General features: G+C 40.7%; 1 protein-coding gene across 1 annotated transcript in view; it reads right to left on the reverse strand.

Annotated features, from left to right (window-relative positions):
- Nucleotides 1-666: 666 nt before the first annotated feature.
- The window catches only part of LOC140650082 (plasminogen-like), a 29437-nt gene continuing 12463 nt past the window's right edge, over nt 667-17640 (reverse strand). The window contains exons 8-19 of the mRNA XM_072857959.1: nt 16780-16942; nt 15750-15880; nt 14732-14891; nt 13000-13190; nt 11849-11997; nt 11039-11132; nt 8957-9074; nt 7827-7901; nt 7127-7267; nt 3565-3671; nt 1863-2008; nt 667-825 (exon numbers count right to left, since the gene is read on the reverse strand). Of these exons, the coding sequence (XP_072714060.1) occupies nt 667-825; nt 1863-2008; nt 3565-3671; nt 7127-7267; nt 7827-7901; nt 8957-9074; nt 11039-11132; nt 11849-11997; nt 13000-13190; nt 14732-14891; nt 15750-15880; nt 16780-16942 (1634 nt within the window). The remainder of the gene's footprint in view (nt 826-1862; nt 2009-3564; nt 3672-7126; nt 7268-7826; nt 7902-8956; nt 9075-11038; nt 11133-11848; nt 11998-12999; nt 13191-14731; nt 14892-15749; nt 15881-16779; nt 16943-17640) is intronic.

Consider the following 17640-nt stretch of genomic DNA (forward strand, 5'->3'; position numbering starts at 1 on the left):
AGTGGATAGTTGTTTTTTCCATGCAAACATCTAACCTAGGAAGGTTAGATGATTGCACAGCACAGCACAAAGCTCTTCTTGGGTGGTGAGAGTGGGGGGAGTTAGCCCCAAGAAGAAGCAACTCCACCAGGCCTTCATCCAGCTGCTGGCAGCACCGGCACAGTCTAGCTTGGCCTCTTCTTACCCAAAGCAGTGGCTGGGTTTGGTTGCTGCTTTCTTATTCCTGGAGCAGCAACAGAAAGGGGAGCAGATGCCAGTGATGGGTACAGGGACAGGCCTGATTTGGTATAAAGTTTCTTGCACAGGGAAGACCTTGTACATGGAGATAGGCCAGCTTCTTGCATGTACGGAGGAGAAAAGCAGGTGTCTGAACAAAAAGGAAGCCACTTTCATGAGTTGGAGCACATCTCAAAAGAGAGGGGTGAAGTAGGAACCTTAGAGCCACTGCCACATAGAACATGGTTGACTCACCCAGCAGAACACAGACACACTGACAGACAGTAATAATTGGTTGATCTGGCTGTTGCTTTGCAGTAGCTACTTATGCTCAGGCAGTAATGATATTTATTTATGTTTCTTATGAATTATTACAATTTTAAAGCCATATTTGGAATGCTGTTTCTGACACAGGGACTGCTTTCCAGAAAAGCTAGCCTGCATCCAGATTCAGTGAGCAACCATTGCATTCTTGATCCAAGAAACAAAACTAGGAATTCGGACAAAAACAGGCTTTGATGGCTGCGTACAGTCCAGTCCCCAAGAGGTGACTCCATATTGGACAAATCTGTCCTTATCTTGGCAGACCAGAGGTCCTCCAACTTCAGCCTAGGGAGGAGAAGAGAGAATAAGATGACTCCCTTAGTGATGGAGACACTAGACATGCAAACAGCAAAATACTGGCAGGAATAATATTGTGGTAACTCTGAAGGCCTCAAAATATGACTGAGGCAAGGGGTGTAGAGAGAGGGAGAGTGTTTTATTAGACCTGCTGGAGTAAAAAACTGGGGGGCAAAAAAGTTGTTTCCAAGCATCCAGGCCATTCCTCTGGTCTGAAGAAGAGACCACCAATCATGGATGTTGGAACATCCCCAGATCACTGTGAAGCCAATTACACGAAAAAGGGAAGTTTCTCAAGTTTCCACATCCTCTGACCTACTTGATCCTGGACAAAGTAAATACAATTGTTGTAATGATGTTTCTTAAAATCCAGGCATGGCAGGTGATGAATACCTATTTCCAGTGATTTGTGTGCCTATCAATGAATGCACTGTCCACACTCTCAGTGGAAACTCTCATTATTTGCACTGGCAGTCTTGAACACCTGCTTAGACAGACCAGCATTTGCTTTCGGACTCTGTCACCAAGTAGCTACCAGCTTTGTATTGAAAAGCTCCCAACACGATACCCTCCATTAAGAAAAACACATTTTAAAAGTCTTTTCATATACTTGTGAAAATTAGAAAACTGGAAGCACCTCAAGCTTTATTTAATCAAGGGATTACATAAAGATGTGGTACAACTCCAGGCTGCACCAGAAACAGTCACTAGTTTCCTCTCTGTCTCTAGGAACAAAAGGAAGTCCAGCTAGTATATCACAGGCTTTATTTCAGGTGGGATGGGATATTCACAACACTAGGCTACTATGAGTAGGATATGTCAGCATGCAGTTCCGAAAGGAAGGGAAAAATTACCCTACGCAATTTCCCTGCTATTCTGGTTGACTGTGAGTGAAGAAAAAATGCTATGTATACCTCAGTTCTTATGCTTCATGCAGAAGCCTTGAATTGCTGAAGCTATTTCTGAGTCTTGAAAGTACAGATTGTCATTTGACCTGCTGACACTCAAAGCTAGATTATTCTTACCTTGCAGTTACCTATGCTTCCAAAAGTAAATCCACCACAAAACTCATGATTTTTGACACTTCCATTCAGAAATTCAGGGCGATTACATATTCTATTTGGAAGCACGGGGAATTCAACATCTTTTAATCTGTTGTTTGTATCGGTACCTTTATGAACAACCAAGAAAATATAACAGTTATAAATGGTAGCCTGGGCATTGTGCTCCAGTGAAGCCTCAGTAATGAAAGGACTGGGATCCATCCCCAGCTCTATTATAGTCTCTGAGCTCCTTGAAGAACCTTATTAAAACTTTCAGCTTTTTTGTGCTTGGATCATACATACCCCCAACAAGCAGAGGTTACTCTTCTTTGCAAAGTGTTACAAAATAAATAAAAACAGATACTTAGTATCATGAGCCATTGTGTCAGTTTGTAGGCTTTCATTATGGTGCAGTAGCAACCATAATTTCAAGGGGAAAAAATGTTAGCCTGGATTTACTTTACGTTATTTGAACTCTTTCAAGCCTAAAGATAGTGTTTTCTAGATAAGGAGAATTTTCCTGAAGCCAAGGTTGAATTTTCCCAAAACACAGTTTATTTAGATGTGGGGTTCTGGCTCTGCTCCCCCTCCCCTGCTGATTTCTTGAACTAGTTGCATGGCATGGCAGGACCCTCTTTCCCACTGCCTAAATGCAACAGTGGCCTGTTCGTTTCTCCTTCCTAATGCACTTCCAGAAGAAATCTGCCTGTACCATTTTTTTTTGTGGCCGTGATCACTAGAACATAGGAAGCAGCTGCCACCGTGTGGCAAGCTGAACAAAAAAGAAAAAAAAGCAAGGCAAGAAAGGGAAAAAAGATGAGAGGAAAGCCAGTAAATACTGTCTATGCTGGAGAAAAGTGTTTCTTGATAATGCTGATGAGTTACACTAACAGTAGAGTCATTATTCTTAAGCATTATTTTCATAGCATCAATTTTGTAGCTAAATGACACAAGGGGAAAAAGGTACTGCAATCTATGTGGAAGGTTTTTATGGTGAAACTCAGAGACAGGGACATGTTCTATTCTTTTTTTTTTTTAATTCTGTAGATGTCCATACATAGAAGAATCCTTTGGCTTCGTTTTACAGATGAAGTATTAATAAGGTACTGTCTGGCAAATGGGGTGGGAAGAGCATCCCTTACGTGTAGCTCTGCAAGGCCAAAAGTGTGTACATGGGAGCCGGGACTGAATGAGGGCAGATGCCAGCATCACTTCTGGAAGCCACAGGGACAAAGAATTGCCTCCTGCTGCAGCAAAAGCGGGTCAAAGACGGCTGGGTGTTCTCAACCTTCAGCACAGGTGGAGTGAGAGGTGGGCAGCAGAAGACCACATAGGTCAGTTTTTAGTGCTAGACTGTGAACAAAATTCAGGTAAGTGTTTTACTGACATTAAAAAACCTTCAGCTTGAACTCATTTTGCCCATGCCCCAAAGGCGGCTGGATCTGAGCAAGTTCTGACTCAAAAGCTTCACAGTTCCTGGGATGCCATCTTATCTCAGGGGGGAAAAGTGAGGGGGGAAAAATCAAGGTCTGAGAGAAAGAAATAAAAAGAATAATGTTGCCTGGTGACCTCTGACTTAGTTAAATCTTAAGTAAAATGTGATTTTAGGTCCCATGAGTGCACTTTTTTTGGGATAGGATTTGAAAACCTGCCTAAGTTTTCAACCACATTGAATATGCTTTACCTCTTGTTTTTCCCCAGGCAGTTAGAAAACATGCTGTGTTTCTTTCTACCATCAGACTGGTTTCAGGCAAACAAACTGGTTTTACATGGTTGGTAATTGTTACAGGACTGGAAAACAAACAAAGAATAATTAAAAGATCCTTAGAAAAATTACCATCAGCATGTTCAGTCTTCATACACAGAAGGCTCTGCATGGAAATGGTGTGGGGAAGGGTGGAGAAGCCTTAAAACCGTATAGATAGTTGTAAGATGGTGCCTAGTCACTTAGTGAAAAAAGACGTTACTTACAGGAACTGAAAGTCTCTGGGATGTGTTTGTGGGCACAGTCACAGTGCGAGTGTGTTTGTAGCATAGTGCTAGGGTGCTGATCTCTGGTTACCCCTGCGGTGTGTACACGAACATGCACAAGCCCAAGCCCAGCCCCTAGCAACCCCTGCAGGTGGTGTGAGCCTGACTTCTCTCAGGTCCTCCCTGCCTCAGAGGTCGTGGACATTTTCAGGGACTTCACAGGAGGACAGAAGGATGGATGAATGAGTAAATAAGCAGACACAGCTGAAGCTGCAGAAAATTCCTTTCTCTTCTGGTTACGTGGGTGATACAACTGTGGGCATCATGCAGTATCTTCCACATTACTAAGTCTAGCACCTCAATAAAGTAAATACCAAAATAAAGCTCTTCCTCATCACAAGATTGTGCCTGGAGGCTTCAGCACCGGAATAAAGCTCAACGTGGAGTGGACAGGGCCTTGGGAAGCAGTTCTGCAGAAGATGAAAACGTTGCATAGGGAGGTCTTTGCTTTGGACTGTCTGACCCCTTATTGACTTTCAGATGCAGATGTGAAAAGATGAGGTGGCTTCTGGAAGGTATGTCATCCTAGGAGTCAGACAAGCACAAACAGTTTTGGTATAGTGAAAGTATGTCTGAACAAGCTGTTAAATGAGATCTACCACTGTCAGGAACCTACCCTGTGAACATTAGTTCTGATTGTGAAAGAGAGTAAAAGGACCTGAATGAACTCTAGATGTTCGGTCAGGGTAAAATTAATATATCTGATAATAATCTGGTATTAATTATTATTATTAATACTATCTGATTATAATATCTTTTCAGGCCCAGAATGATTTTCAAAGTATGTGATGTGATAGCTAGTGAGATCTTCAATGTCCAATTAAAGGGATCTAAAAAATCCCCCTGTTCCTAATCAGGCCATTCCAAGGCCATAAGCCCCAAGAAGATTCAAGAGAATGAGAGACCAAAGGGAAGTGACTCTGATCCATCTTAAAATAAAGATCTCTTCAACACAAAAATCTGAATGAAACATGAATGCAGCAGTCCAGGAGCATAGGAGATGCTAACCAGCTCCTGTACTGAAGCTACAGCTGTGCCAATGCCATCACCATCATTTTGAAGTCTATCCTCCAGCCCTCTGAAGTCCAAGATGGTGATCTCAAACCTCCACTCTCACATGGTTCCATGAAATAAACCTTGCGTCAGTTCTTTTCCCTATAAGAATGGAAATCAGTTCTGCAGCTTCCAAAACTAGTTCATTCACTTCTCAATAAAGTCCATTTTTATTAAAAGAATTCCTGAAAATTGATAGACAAGAAGAGTTTAAAGTGAGAAAGCTCGGATTGGTGGGGGGGTTCTCTTGGTTTCCAGGTTTCTCCAGGTTTCTAGTGCTGTTCCTCTAGGACCTTTATCTTCAAAATTGTATTTAGCATCTCAGGTCTAATTCCACTAGTCTTACGGCCCTCACAGCAACTCTGGCTCCTGTCTGGTCTGCTGGTGTGACAGTAGCCAGGCAAACATTTTTTAACTACTGCAATAGAGCATTGCAGCTTCTGCTTCCCCAACATCAAGAAGTTAACTTTGTTTCTACCTATGCTCCTATTCTGCACCAAGGAAATTCTACATCCGTCCTGAGATGAGACAGCACCTAAAAAAACTGTTGGCACACAAGGAAGGGACCTTCGAACAGGATTGAAACGAACACAAGGTAGACACTGGCACCTTCTCAGAGGCCTCTGATGTCTGGGTAGGTAAATGAACAGGAGAACAGGTAGCAAGACCTCAGAAGATATACCAGAATATGGATGACATGACATTGAAATGGAAGTATAAAGTCTCAGAGAGCACACATCTGTTCAGGAGCATGGCACATAATTCACCTGGGACCAGACTTCTACTGAAACCAGTGGTCCTCCTCAATAGATCAGCCCTCCTTTGGGATGATTATGGTCAAGATCTTCACAGACCTGCATCAGTTCTCTGACAAGTCTTGTCTATTGCCACAAAATGCAGGTATAGGAGTAGCAACCAGTTTTCTCACATATTTTCTTGGGTGATCTGTTTTATGAACAGACAGTGAAGATTTGGAAATAATAAGGTCCACAGAGAAAGCTGAAGACAAATGTAAAGAAGGAATTTAATGAAGTTGAAAACAGGCAAAGTTGGTCTAAGCCAGAAACTGAGGGATATGATGTCCATATCTGCTATTTATGGCATCTCACATGCAGAATGTACTCAGATGGCGAGTGCTGATGATGCAAAACTGGCTACAGTGCTATAGCATGCATGTATCTACAGTGCAAATGTGCATAGAACACCCAATGAAAGAAAAATTGAATGACATAGTTACAAGCCCTAGCAAGAATAAAACCGGTGGAGCATGAGTTCCTTCTACTCACCTGAAATGAGTGGGATTTTGGTTAATCAAACACCAGATAACCTGAGTTGAAATTGAAGTGAAATTGTTCTAAGTTCATCAAAGCTGTATGGTGAATTTTTAAAAAGAAATGTCCTCTCAGGTCAAACATGAGCTTTTCATGATCTTTAATCCATGTGTGGTGAGTGTAAGAACAAGAGGGAAACCAATGATTAAATAGAAAAGTTTCAGGAGCATTCCAAAAGGGAACAAATAACCTTGAAATAACAGCACACATTTTGGAGCAGACTGCTCACGCATCTAAGCAAGACACAAAAGAGGGCTTCAGACAATTACAGTTATGCACAGGATTTTTCATTATATCACAAGCAGGATCTGGTTTTACTAAGTTGTTGGCCAAGTCTGCAGCTTATGAAGCACGGATGTGGCCTCACCTGGAGCACTGCCAGGGAAACTGGACCCTTCTACTTTCTCCATGCAGAAGCTGTGGTGCCTCCTGGCCAAAACTTCAGTTGGAGCTCACAACCCTCAGGGCAGAGCAGGAAAAACCTCCACGCAGATCCTCCAGACACAAGTCTGCTTTGGTTTGCCTCCACCCACCCTGCTTCAGTGGAGTTGCTACCTAGTGGGTGGCAATCCCTCCCATCCTAACTGGTCCTTGCCCTTCCTAAACTGTGTAAGAACCTCACATGGCTTCTGCCAGTGGTGGCATTCAGCAGGAGAGATGCTCCTGCTGAATGGTTTACCCTTGAACAGATGCCTATGCTAATACTCGAAGGGACTCTCACATTCTCTCATACCATCCCACAAACTCCTCTGAGAGCTAACTCCAGCCTAAGCTAACTTGTGACTTCAGAGTAAAGGTGTCAGGGGTGGAAAACTTGGACTGAAATGGTACCTGTTCAACTTCAGCAAAGCAATATCTGCTCCACTTGGTTCCTTTAATACTTTCTGAACACTTTGGATTTGCAGGGATGGCTCTGCTGCATTGAGATTTTGTATCCCAAGAAACACCCTGTAGGAAGAAGGCTCTGTTGACCTGGAAGAAATGACAGCGGCAAGGTTATACATCCATACATGTAATCAGGAATGTCACTTTCACAAAATTTAGTGATTTCCCTGGAGAATTCAATTAACAGGATGGTCAGGCTGCTGCTTCTGACCATAGATGCCTGCATTTATTCTTGGGGCGGAGGAAAATGTGGGGTTTTTTTAAACAGTTTGATGTTTATGATCATGGAGAAATCCCATGGGCTGTAAATAATGTAGCACCTTCTTGCAGTGTTCACAACTTCTAAAGCCCTAAGGGTCAGCTGCTGCCACCGTTTTTCCAAGTGCAATTACCACCAGCACATCATTAGCACCCTTTTCAGCATGCTTTGGGGTGGAGGAGAGGGCAGACAACAGAAGTAACCTCTGTTGTGCTCTGCTGCTGTTTGATTGAGACAGCAGCAGAAGATAAAAATCAGCTTGCTGGCAAGAAAGACAGGAAATAAGTAGTAAAGAAAGTGCCTTATTGGGTACATCTTGCTCCTCTATTGATTTTCTCATACAGATTTAGGAAATGCCTGTCACTCGTTCTAGCAGATGATACTCACTCGTGCAAGCACTGAGCTGCAGTAAGGACCCACTGTGGATGTATCAGAGTGCCAGCACAATGGTGCACGTTGGTACTAGAACAGAGAAGACAATGACTTTCATTTAAGACTGCATAGTCAATTCTCCACCACCTATGCTGTGCACAATGGGAAATATTAACAAACTAGCAATATGCCCCTTATTCAAACCTTTTACCAGTCACAGTTTGTCTTTTGTCAATGGCAAGAGAAATCAAATGCAGATTTGCAAAGAACCAGCTTTATTTGCTCCAGAACATGAGAGACATGAAAAGAAATTTGACACCTAGGTGAAATTTTTGCAACAGGGCACTCTTGCTTTTAGGAATTTAATAAAAATAATTACATTCCCTAACAATGTCACTTGTGATGTAACGGTTTTGTCCTGATTAGCAATTATAAAAAGATACATCCTTCTGATTTGTGGGGTTGCTTTGGACTAGTTCTTTAAATAAACCTTACTATGGACTTTTAGCTTTTCTTGGGATAATATTTATTACGGTGCTTGTCAACAACTCTATAGAAATTTTCATTACCATTTCTGTAAGCACTTCTTCATCTCCTGTTCAGCCAGTCTCACTGTGACTGTGGAAATGCTATGCATAATCATTTTTTTATACTGAGAGATGATGGTCTTCCTATGGCCTCTAACACAACCAGGGTGGTCACAGCATCAATTTACTTTTGAACCAGATTGGATGCTGAGTGAAAAGGAATTATCAAAATCCATTCATACACATTGCAGGTTGGTGGCTATATTCCTGGGCTTAAATTTCCCACTGCAGAATGCAATTAACTGTCATTATCCTCAGTGGGAATTATTCCTTCCCCATTTCAGTAAATAAAGCTCTACTTAATGTCTGCAGTTCAAGTTTGCCCTCTAGGGATTCAGGAGAAAGTGGGGAGTTTTGGATTAATGACCAATAAGCAGCTATCTGTGGACATTATGATTTGAAAAAAAAAGTTTATTTTACATGCTAAGGCATTTTATATAGAAATCAAGGCCACTCTCCAGAAGCATATGCATTGTTTCCTGTCAGTCTCTTTCTAACACCTATTCCCTGTGAAACCCTTGTGCTCATGGATGGTGATACAGTCTGGAATGCCAGTACCTCATCCTGAGACTGATGTGCCAAGGCCAAGACCCTGGAGATGCATCACACATGCTATATTGCTCACAGGCTCGCTCACTCCTCACTGGGACGTTTCCACAGTCATGCTCAGAAGAAGCTACAGAATAAAAAAAGTTACAATGGAGAATTTTAAAGCAGTCCTGTAATGCCATCCACAGTGCGATCGGATGAAAAGAGAAAGGCATAAGACATATTTTTATCTTCCTTAGGCTTTCACTCTTTACGTTGGTTAATAGAAACTAAGGGTAAAGAAACAACCAGAACCTTTAGACTCCGTTATATTATCACTACCTTGAGCATCTAAACATGGGGCTAATATATCACATTTGACATGACAAAATATGAATTTACCTGGAAAAAATGGTTAACTATGTCAAGTATTTGGATGTAGTCAGATAACATAAGTAAAACTACAATGAGCCCCACCCCCAAAAGAAAATCCGTAGGGAAGCTGAAGGGAAAAGAGAGCTAAAGAAAGTGGAGAAGCTGAAGGTAAAAGAGAGATAAAGAAAGTGGAAGAGTTTATTGCCCAGACAATAATAACAATTTCTAAACTCTTTAAAACATTACAGTCTACACCTTGGTTGAGTTCAAACCAATCCCTAGATTATAAATAAAATTGAGTCACTGTCCCCTCATCATAAAATATTCCAATTTTGCTCTCACACTGCTCACTCTACTTTCTTTTTAATCCAAATCTCTCTGAACTTTTTAAAATGGATTGAGCTTAGGTGCTCAGTAAGGACCCAAGTAACTCTTTCCAGAGCTGCATATGGTGCTATGGATGTTAAATTTGTTAGTTTCAGTATGAGACAATTAATAAAGTAATCAAATGCAAGAGACTGTAAGGTTCCCCTACACCTTAATTTAAAAATCTAGTATTCAAAGGCTGTTTTGAAAAGAGATCAGTTCTCAAAGTGAAGCTCCACCATAGCAGTTTCAGGGACCAGGTTTTTATAGCTGCAGTATGTGTTGTTTGTATACCATTCCTTTTTCTTTTCGCTTGCACAGCTCTTAGGTCTGGTTGACAAAATTAATGTGTACAGTCATAGCGCATTGCTGCTTAGAGGAACACATTAGATGGCCAGCATGAAGAATATCACATACTCCTGTAGGAGTGACCACTCTTCACTATTTTGTATTGCTACACTGTCCAACAGAGCAGGGATCTGGCCTCTAGATGTTACTGTAGTAAAAATAATACATGAGATGAAGAAGAAATAGACTTTCCATATCCCTGCCAGATATATTAAAAAAAAAATTCTGTCAAAATGCAGGCAAGGAAGGGAAGAGCAAAGCAAACAAGATGACTGCCAGGTGTGCCAAGCAGCGCTCCCAGTACATTACAGCTGTTATTGATGCCCACTGCCAGGGCACCACAGAAGGTAAAATCTCTTTTGCTGCTGAATTTTTCAGCAAACACTACATCTGCTCAGTGTACTGATTGCTATCCCAAAATAGACAGAAAGAATTAAGGAAATCTGCGTAAAATATCCAGGACCAAATTCACTCCATACCCCAAAAGAAAGGCAAAATATCTAGGGACAGATTATTTTAACATCCAGATCAGAATAAAAATTAAGTCAGCAGAGCATGAAAAGAGTTTCAAGGGATGTCGTCTCTGGTGCTCCCAACTAACAGGAAAAGTGTATGAGCAGGTTCTCAAGGCATTAGTCCTGCCACAAAGCGCATGGAAAGCCTAGCATGAACATCAAGGAAATCCTCTCCTGTGTTTGAGGAGCCCAGGGAAGGAATACCTTTCTTCACAGCTTCACTGGATATTTCAAATTCAGCTAGCAACTCTGAGTTCTTAGCTTCACTGACGATAAAGAGCACACAGATTGTTATCTATGAAATCTTACTGATGACTTTTGGCAGTAGGTTATCTCAACTTTGGCTGACTGTTATAGGTGCCTGATTGTGTCAAACTTCCATACAGACCTAAATTCAAATCTAAAGCTACTGCCTGCTGCAGTATTTTATGGTTGGATTGAAAACATTTTGTAGCTATCATAACAAGCTGTAGAAAGGGAGGACAGAAAAGTCTTTAAGGATAATTACAGCAGCGTGGGATTTCACAGTACTCCCATTTTTTTTCTGGGTCTGTTGTGAAGCACCAAACACCATTTACATCTCCATCAGGATTCCTGCAATACTGTAATAATTACAAAAACAGAGAATGAAGACTCCAAATGTTAGCCACAGAATGAAGAAGTGCATGTTTTTAAAAAAGTGTTAAACTAAAACTTTGAATTATTTCCCCCAACTACTTTTCCACTGGATGTTAAATGCTTTCTGTTTCCTCTGATCACAAAATTCTTCTTTCCTGTATCTCAAAACCATCAAGTGAAATTAGAAAAATATGGTAAAATCGCTATTATTTTCTTCATCCACCAAGAGTCACCCTAGCTCTAGTGTTTTTTAAGGCCTTATGAGAAGTAAAGTTTGACATAGGATGACTAAGTGCTTTGCACTATAACATTTACTGTTGGCCTAATCCTTCTTCCCCTAAAGTCAGTGAGTGCAAGTTAGGTCAGCTCTGAGAATTTGCCAGAAGCCTGCCTAGTTTGTGACAAACAGCAAAAGGCATCACCTTGGGGTTTGCAGAAATCAGGGAAGCACTGTATTATTTCTTTTGTGCTGCTTGCCTGTCAGCATCAAACCCATGGTGTACCTCTGTGCTTGAAGTACCAATATCCTAGGTAGTGTAAAATGCATCCTTCCCTCTTCAATGCTATTATAGGTCTGGGCTACCAATGTGATGACTTCCAGATACGCTTAACCTGGTCTATAAAGACTGAACATGAAGTGAGGGGTCATGCAGAATGGAGACAATGTTCAATGACACCAATGGCATTAACAGCTGTTTACATTTTTATCCAGGCCTGCTCTTGGATGAGTCACAGGAGTAAAATATTTGTGGCTATGAGGTTTCTGAGAACTCCACTCTTGACAAGTCCTGCCCCTTCCAGTTTTTGCTACTGTGCCACGATAGTCTTTACCATTACCATTAATGCAGTCTGTGAAAAAAGAGGAAAAGGAAATTATTGTTAGCTGCTGAATCTGTATGCGACGGTGGTAAGCAGAAACAGGGCAGATTAAGTACCTCTAGGACTTGCACACTCTCTAGTCTCTATAGCAGAAAGAAAGACAAAAATGTACCCTGGGATGTGATCTCTTAGTTTGTCAAGATGGATGTCTTCCTGGAGGTACAGAGTAACTGAATTGGAATAAATTTCAAGGAACTTCAGGCTAAACATTTTCTGTAACATTTTGCGAATATCTGAAAAGACTCCAAGATTTTTGCCAAGTTGGTATCAGTAAGCACCTTCCATGAGAGAAGCGTATTTCAGAATTAGCAGCCCATTACACTGAGAGAGCAATTGTTGCTTCTGAGGACATTGCTTCAGGTACTTTCTTCTGTTACCCGCGAATAAGAGTACACAGTTCCATTTAGGTATGTATGTTTTATCCAACCCTGCCACCTTCCTTTGCAAAGTCAATAATCTGTAGAAAGCTCTGCTATACATTCAGAAAAGTCACACCACTTTGACCAACATGGACTACTAATTAAGGAAGAAATGAAGCAGGATAGAACAAAAACCTGTTTCTCTTGGTGCATGCATTTTGCAAAACATGGTTGCCTGTGAACAACACAGCAAGCTAAGGTCAACATCCTGAAAACATAAAGCACAGCACCAGCAAAATTCCTATAACAACAATGTTCACTGTGATCATATTTCAATAGCACACAGCTACAGAAACGCTGGAAATTTTGTCTATTTTCCTCTTGATCCCCTAAATGAAAAAGATATCTTACAGACTGCACTGTAAAATGATACAGACTACAGGTTATGAACTGACTAAAGAGTATTTGCTGCAAAATTCAACAGTACAGATCTGAAAGCTGGAGGAGGGATGTGATTGTTATGTTGTAGCACTACTCAAGAATAATTTTGGTAGATTACTATTTCCTTTACCCAAAGACTCTACAGGAGGTGACACTTATAGCCAGCTGTTACCAGATGTGGTAGGTGTAGTCAGGCCAACATTTTGTGCCGTCGTTGCAGGAGGATCATTTGGTGCGGGCTCTTGTGTGTGATTATCACACCTCTTGAGATTGCAGTACTCCCATCTCATGCTGGGGTCAGTGGTGAAACACCATGGGCTGTTATCACCATCTGGGTTTCTACAATAGTTGTCCCTCAAATCCCTGCAAAAACAAGTACAATAGTCACACTGCATAAGATCGAAAGTAATCATAGGAATATCTTGCCAAAAAGATGTGGATCTGTACTATGTAGAGATAAATACATTTATTAATTTTTTACTTCTTGCTAGATATCCTATTACCACCAAACACATTTATGGCTGTGATACAAGTGGAGAGTTACATTTCAAATGTACGTCAGAGTCATAAATACATTTATGCATAAGGAAACATAATTCAACTACTGGCTTAAATTCTGGCTGTAATATGTCAATGTGCTAAGTAGCTAAATAAATGCCCGATATGACAATAATTTAATTTCTAAGTACAAATGTATGAGCATACACAATTGTGTGAATGTGTGAATTAGTAATAAATATGCAGGAAGATCCATACTGTTGGTAGACAATTATGCTTTACCAAAATTTTTATTTTTCAATGTCAAAGGGTTCTTTCTCATATTCAGAAGAATGGCAAATAAATACTTATGCAAATGATCCCCCCCAACCCCCAGAAAACCAATGCTGCTGAATTCAGTGGGAGCACTGCCATGCCTGTGCTTGCTGGGGCACGAGGAAGTAGAATTCCTGTCTTCAATAATTTGCAGAGTTGCAGTATTTCCCCATCCTGAATCACAGCACAGTCACAGTGTGATAATATAAAAACTGATATAAAACTAATATAAAAGAGTGAAATAAAAAAACTGAAATGCTTTTTTTCAAATATGCCAGAACACATTAGTTCCACATTTTCACAGCTTGATTTCAATTTTTTTAAAAGTTTGTGAAAAACAGCATCCCCTCTGAGGATGTTCCAGTTTCAATACATCAGTATTTTTTATGCCAAAATATGACTGAAAATTAAAAAAAAAAAGTATTTAGCGTGGCATCATAAAAAAGGCAAAAAAATAGGAAAGTATCAGCCTTCCTGCTTATACCTGTAATCCACCAAGCAATGATGGATTTCCTAGCAATTGTCATCTTGTTGCTTTCGTACCGTTATTAACAACTGGCACATTAGTAATTATGATTAGCTCTCTAAGTCATCACTGGTCCAGTTTTGTTAGTCTGAAGACAAATCAAGGGGAAAAATTCAGGGTATGCAATTCTGGGTGCCCAATTCCAACTACAAAGAACATTTAAATGGTAGTTCTAATCATAATACATCTGATGGTGTGTTTTGCAGCATAAATGCTGTGTTCTCGTCAGATGAAATAAGTAGAAAGGCCACCACAAAGGTCTCAAATTCATAAACAAAACGTGTATTTCAGCAGATGCCCAGACTCCAGATACAAGTCTCCCAGTGTTGGTTACAGAAGCTCAGATTTAAGAGTCAAGGGACACAGCTGTATTTTACTCACCATTTAAATAACAAGAAAACACAGTTTTTAAAAATGAGACTAACAGAAAATGTTTCCAAGTCTCAGAAAAATTCACTTTTATAGATATATTCCCTGGCAGGGTTTTAAAGCATAGATGTGCAAAGATAATACAATCAGCAAGGGTCATTGTCAGATAAAGCAAGAAAAGTTGAGACAAACATACGCGTTTGGGAATCTGTCTGGGGTTTTTTCATGCCTGTGTGGAAACATGGAGTTCCAGGCCTGGCATTTCTTTCCCGATGCAGTGATGGAAGTTGTGCCACGGTAACTCTGGCCTTTGCCTTGGTAGCACTCCTCTGACAGGTGAGCCTGCACAGGCACATCTGCAGCGAACGACAGAAACTGTTCTGTTGCGTCACAATTTTATCTTCTTACTGAGTAGGCACAAGAAAGCATCAAACACATAGGACAACAAAAACGAATGACTCGTTTATACAGACAGCGTCCAGTGAGAGCATCATGGCCAGCAGGAAAAGCAGAAAGGCATTTCCAAATATATTTAGAAAACTTTCACAGATTACCCCCATACATCAGATGCTATTCAGTGGAAGGTTCGTCCCTCAGTTTCGTTTGGTATATGTGAACATGTTTGAATTAAAGATCGGAAAGTTCCCATGAAAAATCCTCAAAGATTAGATGCTAGTGATTTTGCCCCTGATATATTTCTAAAATGAAAATTATGTTAAACTTTAATCTCTCTATTATCCTTTTGATTGCACTAAGACTTTCTTGATATCTTTTGTGCTTACATGAATGGATGTTTCAGGTGAGATTTTTATTACTTTGGAAGATCCTGCCCTCTCTTTCATGGCTACTTTCAAAAAATGTGACTTCCTTTTATTTAGAACTTTTTTATCCCTTTAAACTTACTTCTCGTTTTTCAATTAACTTGCTAAAAATGCCCTACATTTGGGAAAAAAAAAGGAATATAAAAAAAATAAACCTCTTTCATCATGCAATTCTTCTGTTGCGTCAGCTGGTGATTTACATCTTTCACTGCACTGCCTTAACCATTGAAAGTCCAATATTTGGCAGGTTTTGTAACATGCCAAGCAGAAAAGCTGCATTAACAACAACAGTGACAAGGCGACTGAAAAAAGATTTGACACATTTACAATGAGAAACAATAAGTCTCTCACTGCTTTAAAGTCCTTCTCTCAAGTACACTCCACTACTCATACCAGCAATCCCTTGTTCTGTCCCATCACAGTGGGGAATTGCACAATATTCCCACCGAATGCTGCTGTTGATGGTGTAGCACCAAGGCCTCTTCTCTCCGTCAGGGTTTCTACAGTAGTTTTGCTCTAAGCCCCTGAAACAGAAACACTGGCTTTAAACTACTCATAGAAATCAAGAAGAGTTGTGTGCAAGAATGTTAACAACTACTGCCTGCAGAACTCAACTCAGTGGTTACATTTATTCTTTTTGGAGATTACCTCATGCACCACTATTTTGGGACTAATCAACAGCCTTCTAATTTACAGTCTAAATGCTGATGATATATGAAGAACTTTTCCAATGCTTACACTTTCTGCTCTTGTTTTTGAGGCCAAGGTACAGCAGTAAAAGCTGACCTCAAAACACAAGCCATTGGTGTACCTGACTGTTACTGTAAGAACCAGGCGAGGCTGGATATCACAGACTGATCCTGGAAGCATGTGCGTATGAGTACCGGTGCACGTTGCTTTCTGCCTTGTGATAATGGACAGGGTCTCATATGCCCAGGAAAACTTGCAGGATCTATTTCACAACCCACAGGATCAAAATACAGAGCTAAAAACCTGGTCAGTCCCAGTGACCCTTGCCCATTGATAATGCTCCTCAAACCCAGCTCCTCTGACCTTGGAGCATGAGGATGTATTGGAGTATCTTGGACCTTGGAGCATCACTCTTCAGAAGAATAACGCATTGAAAGTGTGCCAAAACACAGCCAGGGGTTTTTTTAACATAAAAGTAGTAAATACTTATAACTCTGCAGTGGGATGTGGAGGAGACAGGTGAGACAAGTACATGAGAATAAAGTAGCTGGTAAAAAAAGGAATGCTGAAAAAAATTAAGAGCAAGACCTGAACAGAAGTAATGAGAGCTGACAAAAGGCGAGAAAACAGCTTATCAACATAGCTGCGGAAAACCTGTGCTACTTTTGCCTCTGGATCTACAAGAAATAACTAAGTTCTTTCATCTTTGTTAAAATGACAAGGCTCAGCATACTTGCAGGGATATCTGTCAGGAATCCAGCCATGTTTGTGAGGAAACTGTGTGTTCCAGTGTTGGCAGGCATTTCCTGATTCGGTGATGGCTATCCTACCTCGATAGTCTTCTCCTTTCCCTGAAAGACACTGGGAGCCCAGGCCAGAGACTGGTGGGTGTGGAGCTGTAACAGGATTTAAAGAAAAAGAAAAAGGCAAAGAAAATAAAAGAAAAAACACAGCTAGACAGTGCTTTCAAATATATTAAAACCCCCTCTGTTTTCTGTAATGTCGAACATGCATTTTTTTCTTTCAGCAGAGGTGACATTGGTTGAAAGCCATGGCAAAACCAAAGTGTACATTTTCACAAGCAGTCGGGCTGCCAGACAGATGTCTTGTGTCTGCCCTTTTACAGCAGCCAGGAAATAACTTTGCTGGGTCGAGCTAGACTTTGTGCCTGCAGTCCCCTGAGAGCAGAGCTAGAAAGGCAGTAAGTAGTACTGTACAGTCTGGTGAAAACAAGTGGGATGAAGGTAGCACATTAATATAATACACATGGGTAGGGTGGAAGGGCAGAAAGGATAAGGATAAGGGTCAAGAAGAAATTGTGAGAGAAAGCAAAACAGCTTTCAGAGCTGGAGTGAGTTGGGAAAGCGGGGCAGAAGGAGGAGTGAAAGAAAGTGAATTGGTCTGGCATGTGGGGAACAACAAAGAAAGTAAGAGTAATGACCAGAGGCACAGAACCTCCAGAGGGCAGACAGAAAATGAATCTACAGTGCATACCTATTATATATACTTTGTATATGGAACTTCCCGAGGAGACAAGTATGACTCTAAAGGTTGGTCTGTTCCTTAAACTTTCTTTAAGTTTTAAGCACAAAAT

Source organism: Ciconia boyciana, chromosome 3 (assembly GCF_034638445.1).
Source record: "Ciconia boyciana chromosome 3, ASM3463844v1, whole genome shotgun sequence".
NCBI lineage: Eukaryota > Metazoa > Chordata > Aves > Ciconiiformes > Ciconiidae > Ciconia > Ciconia boyciana.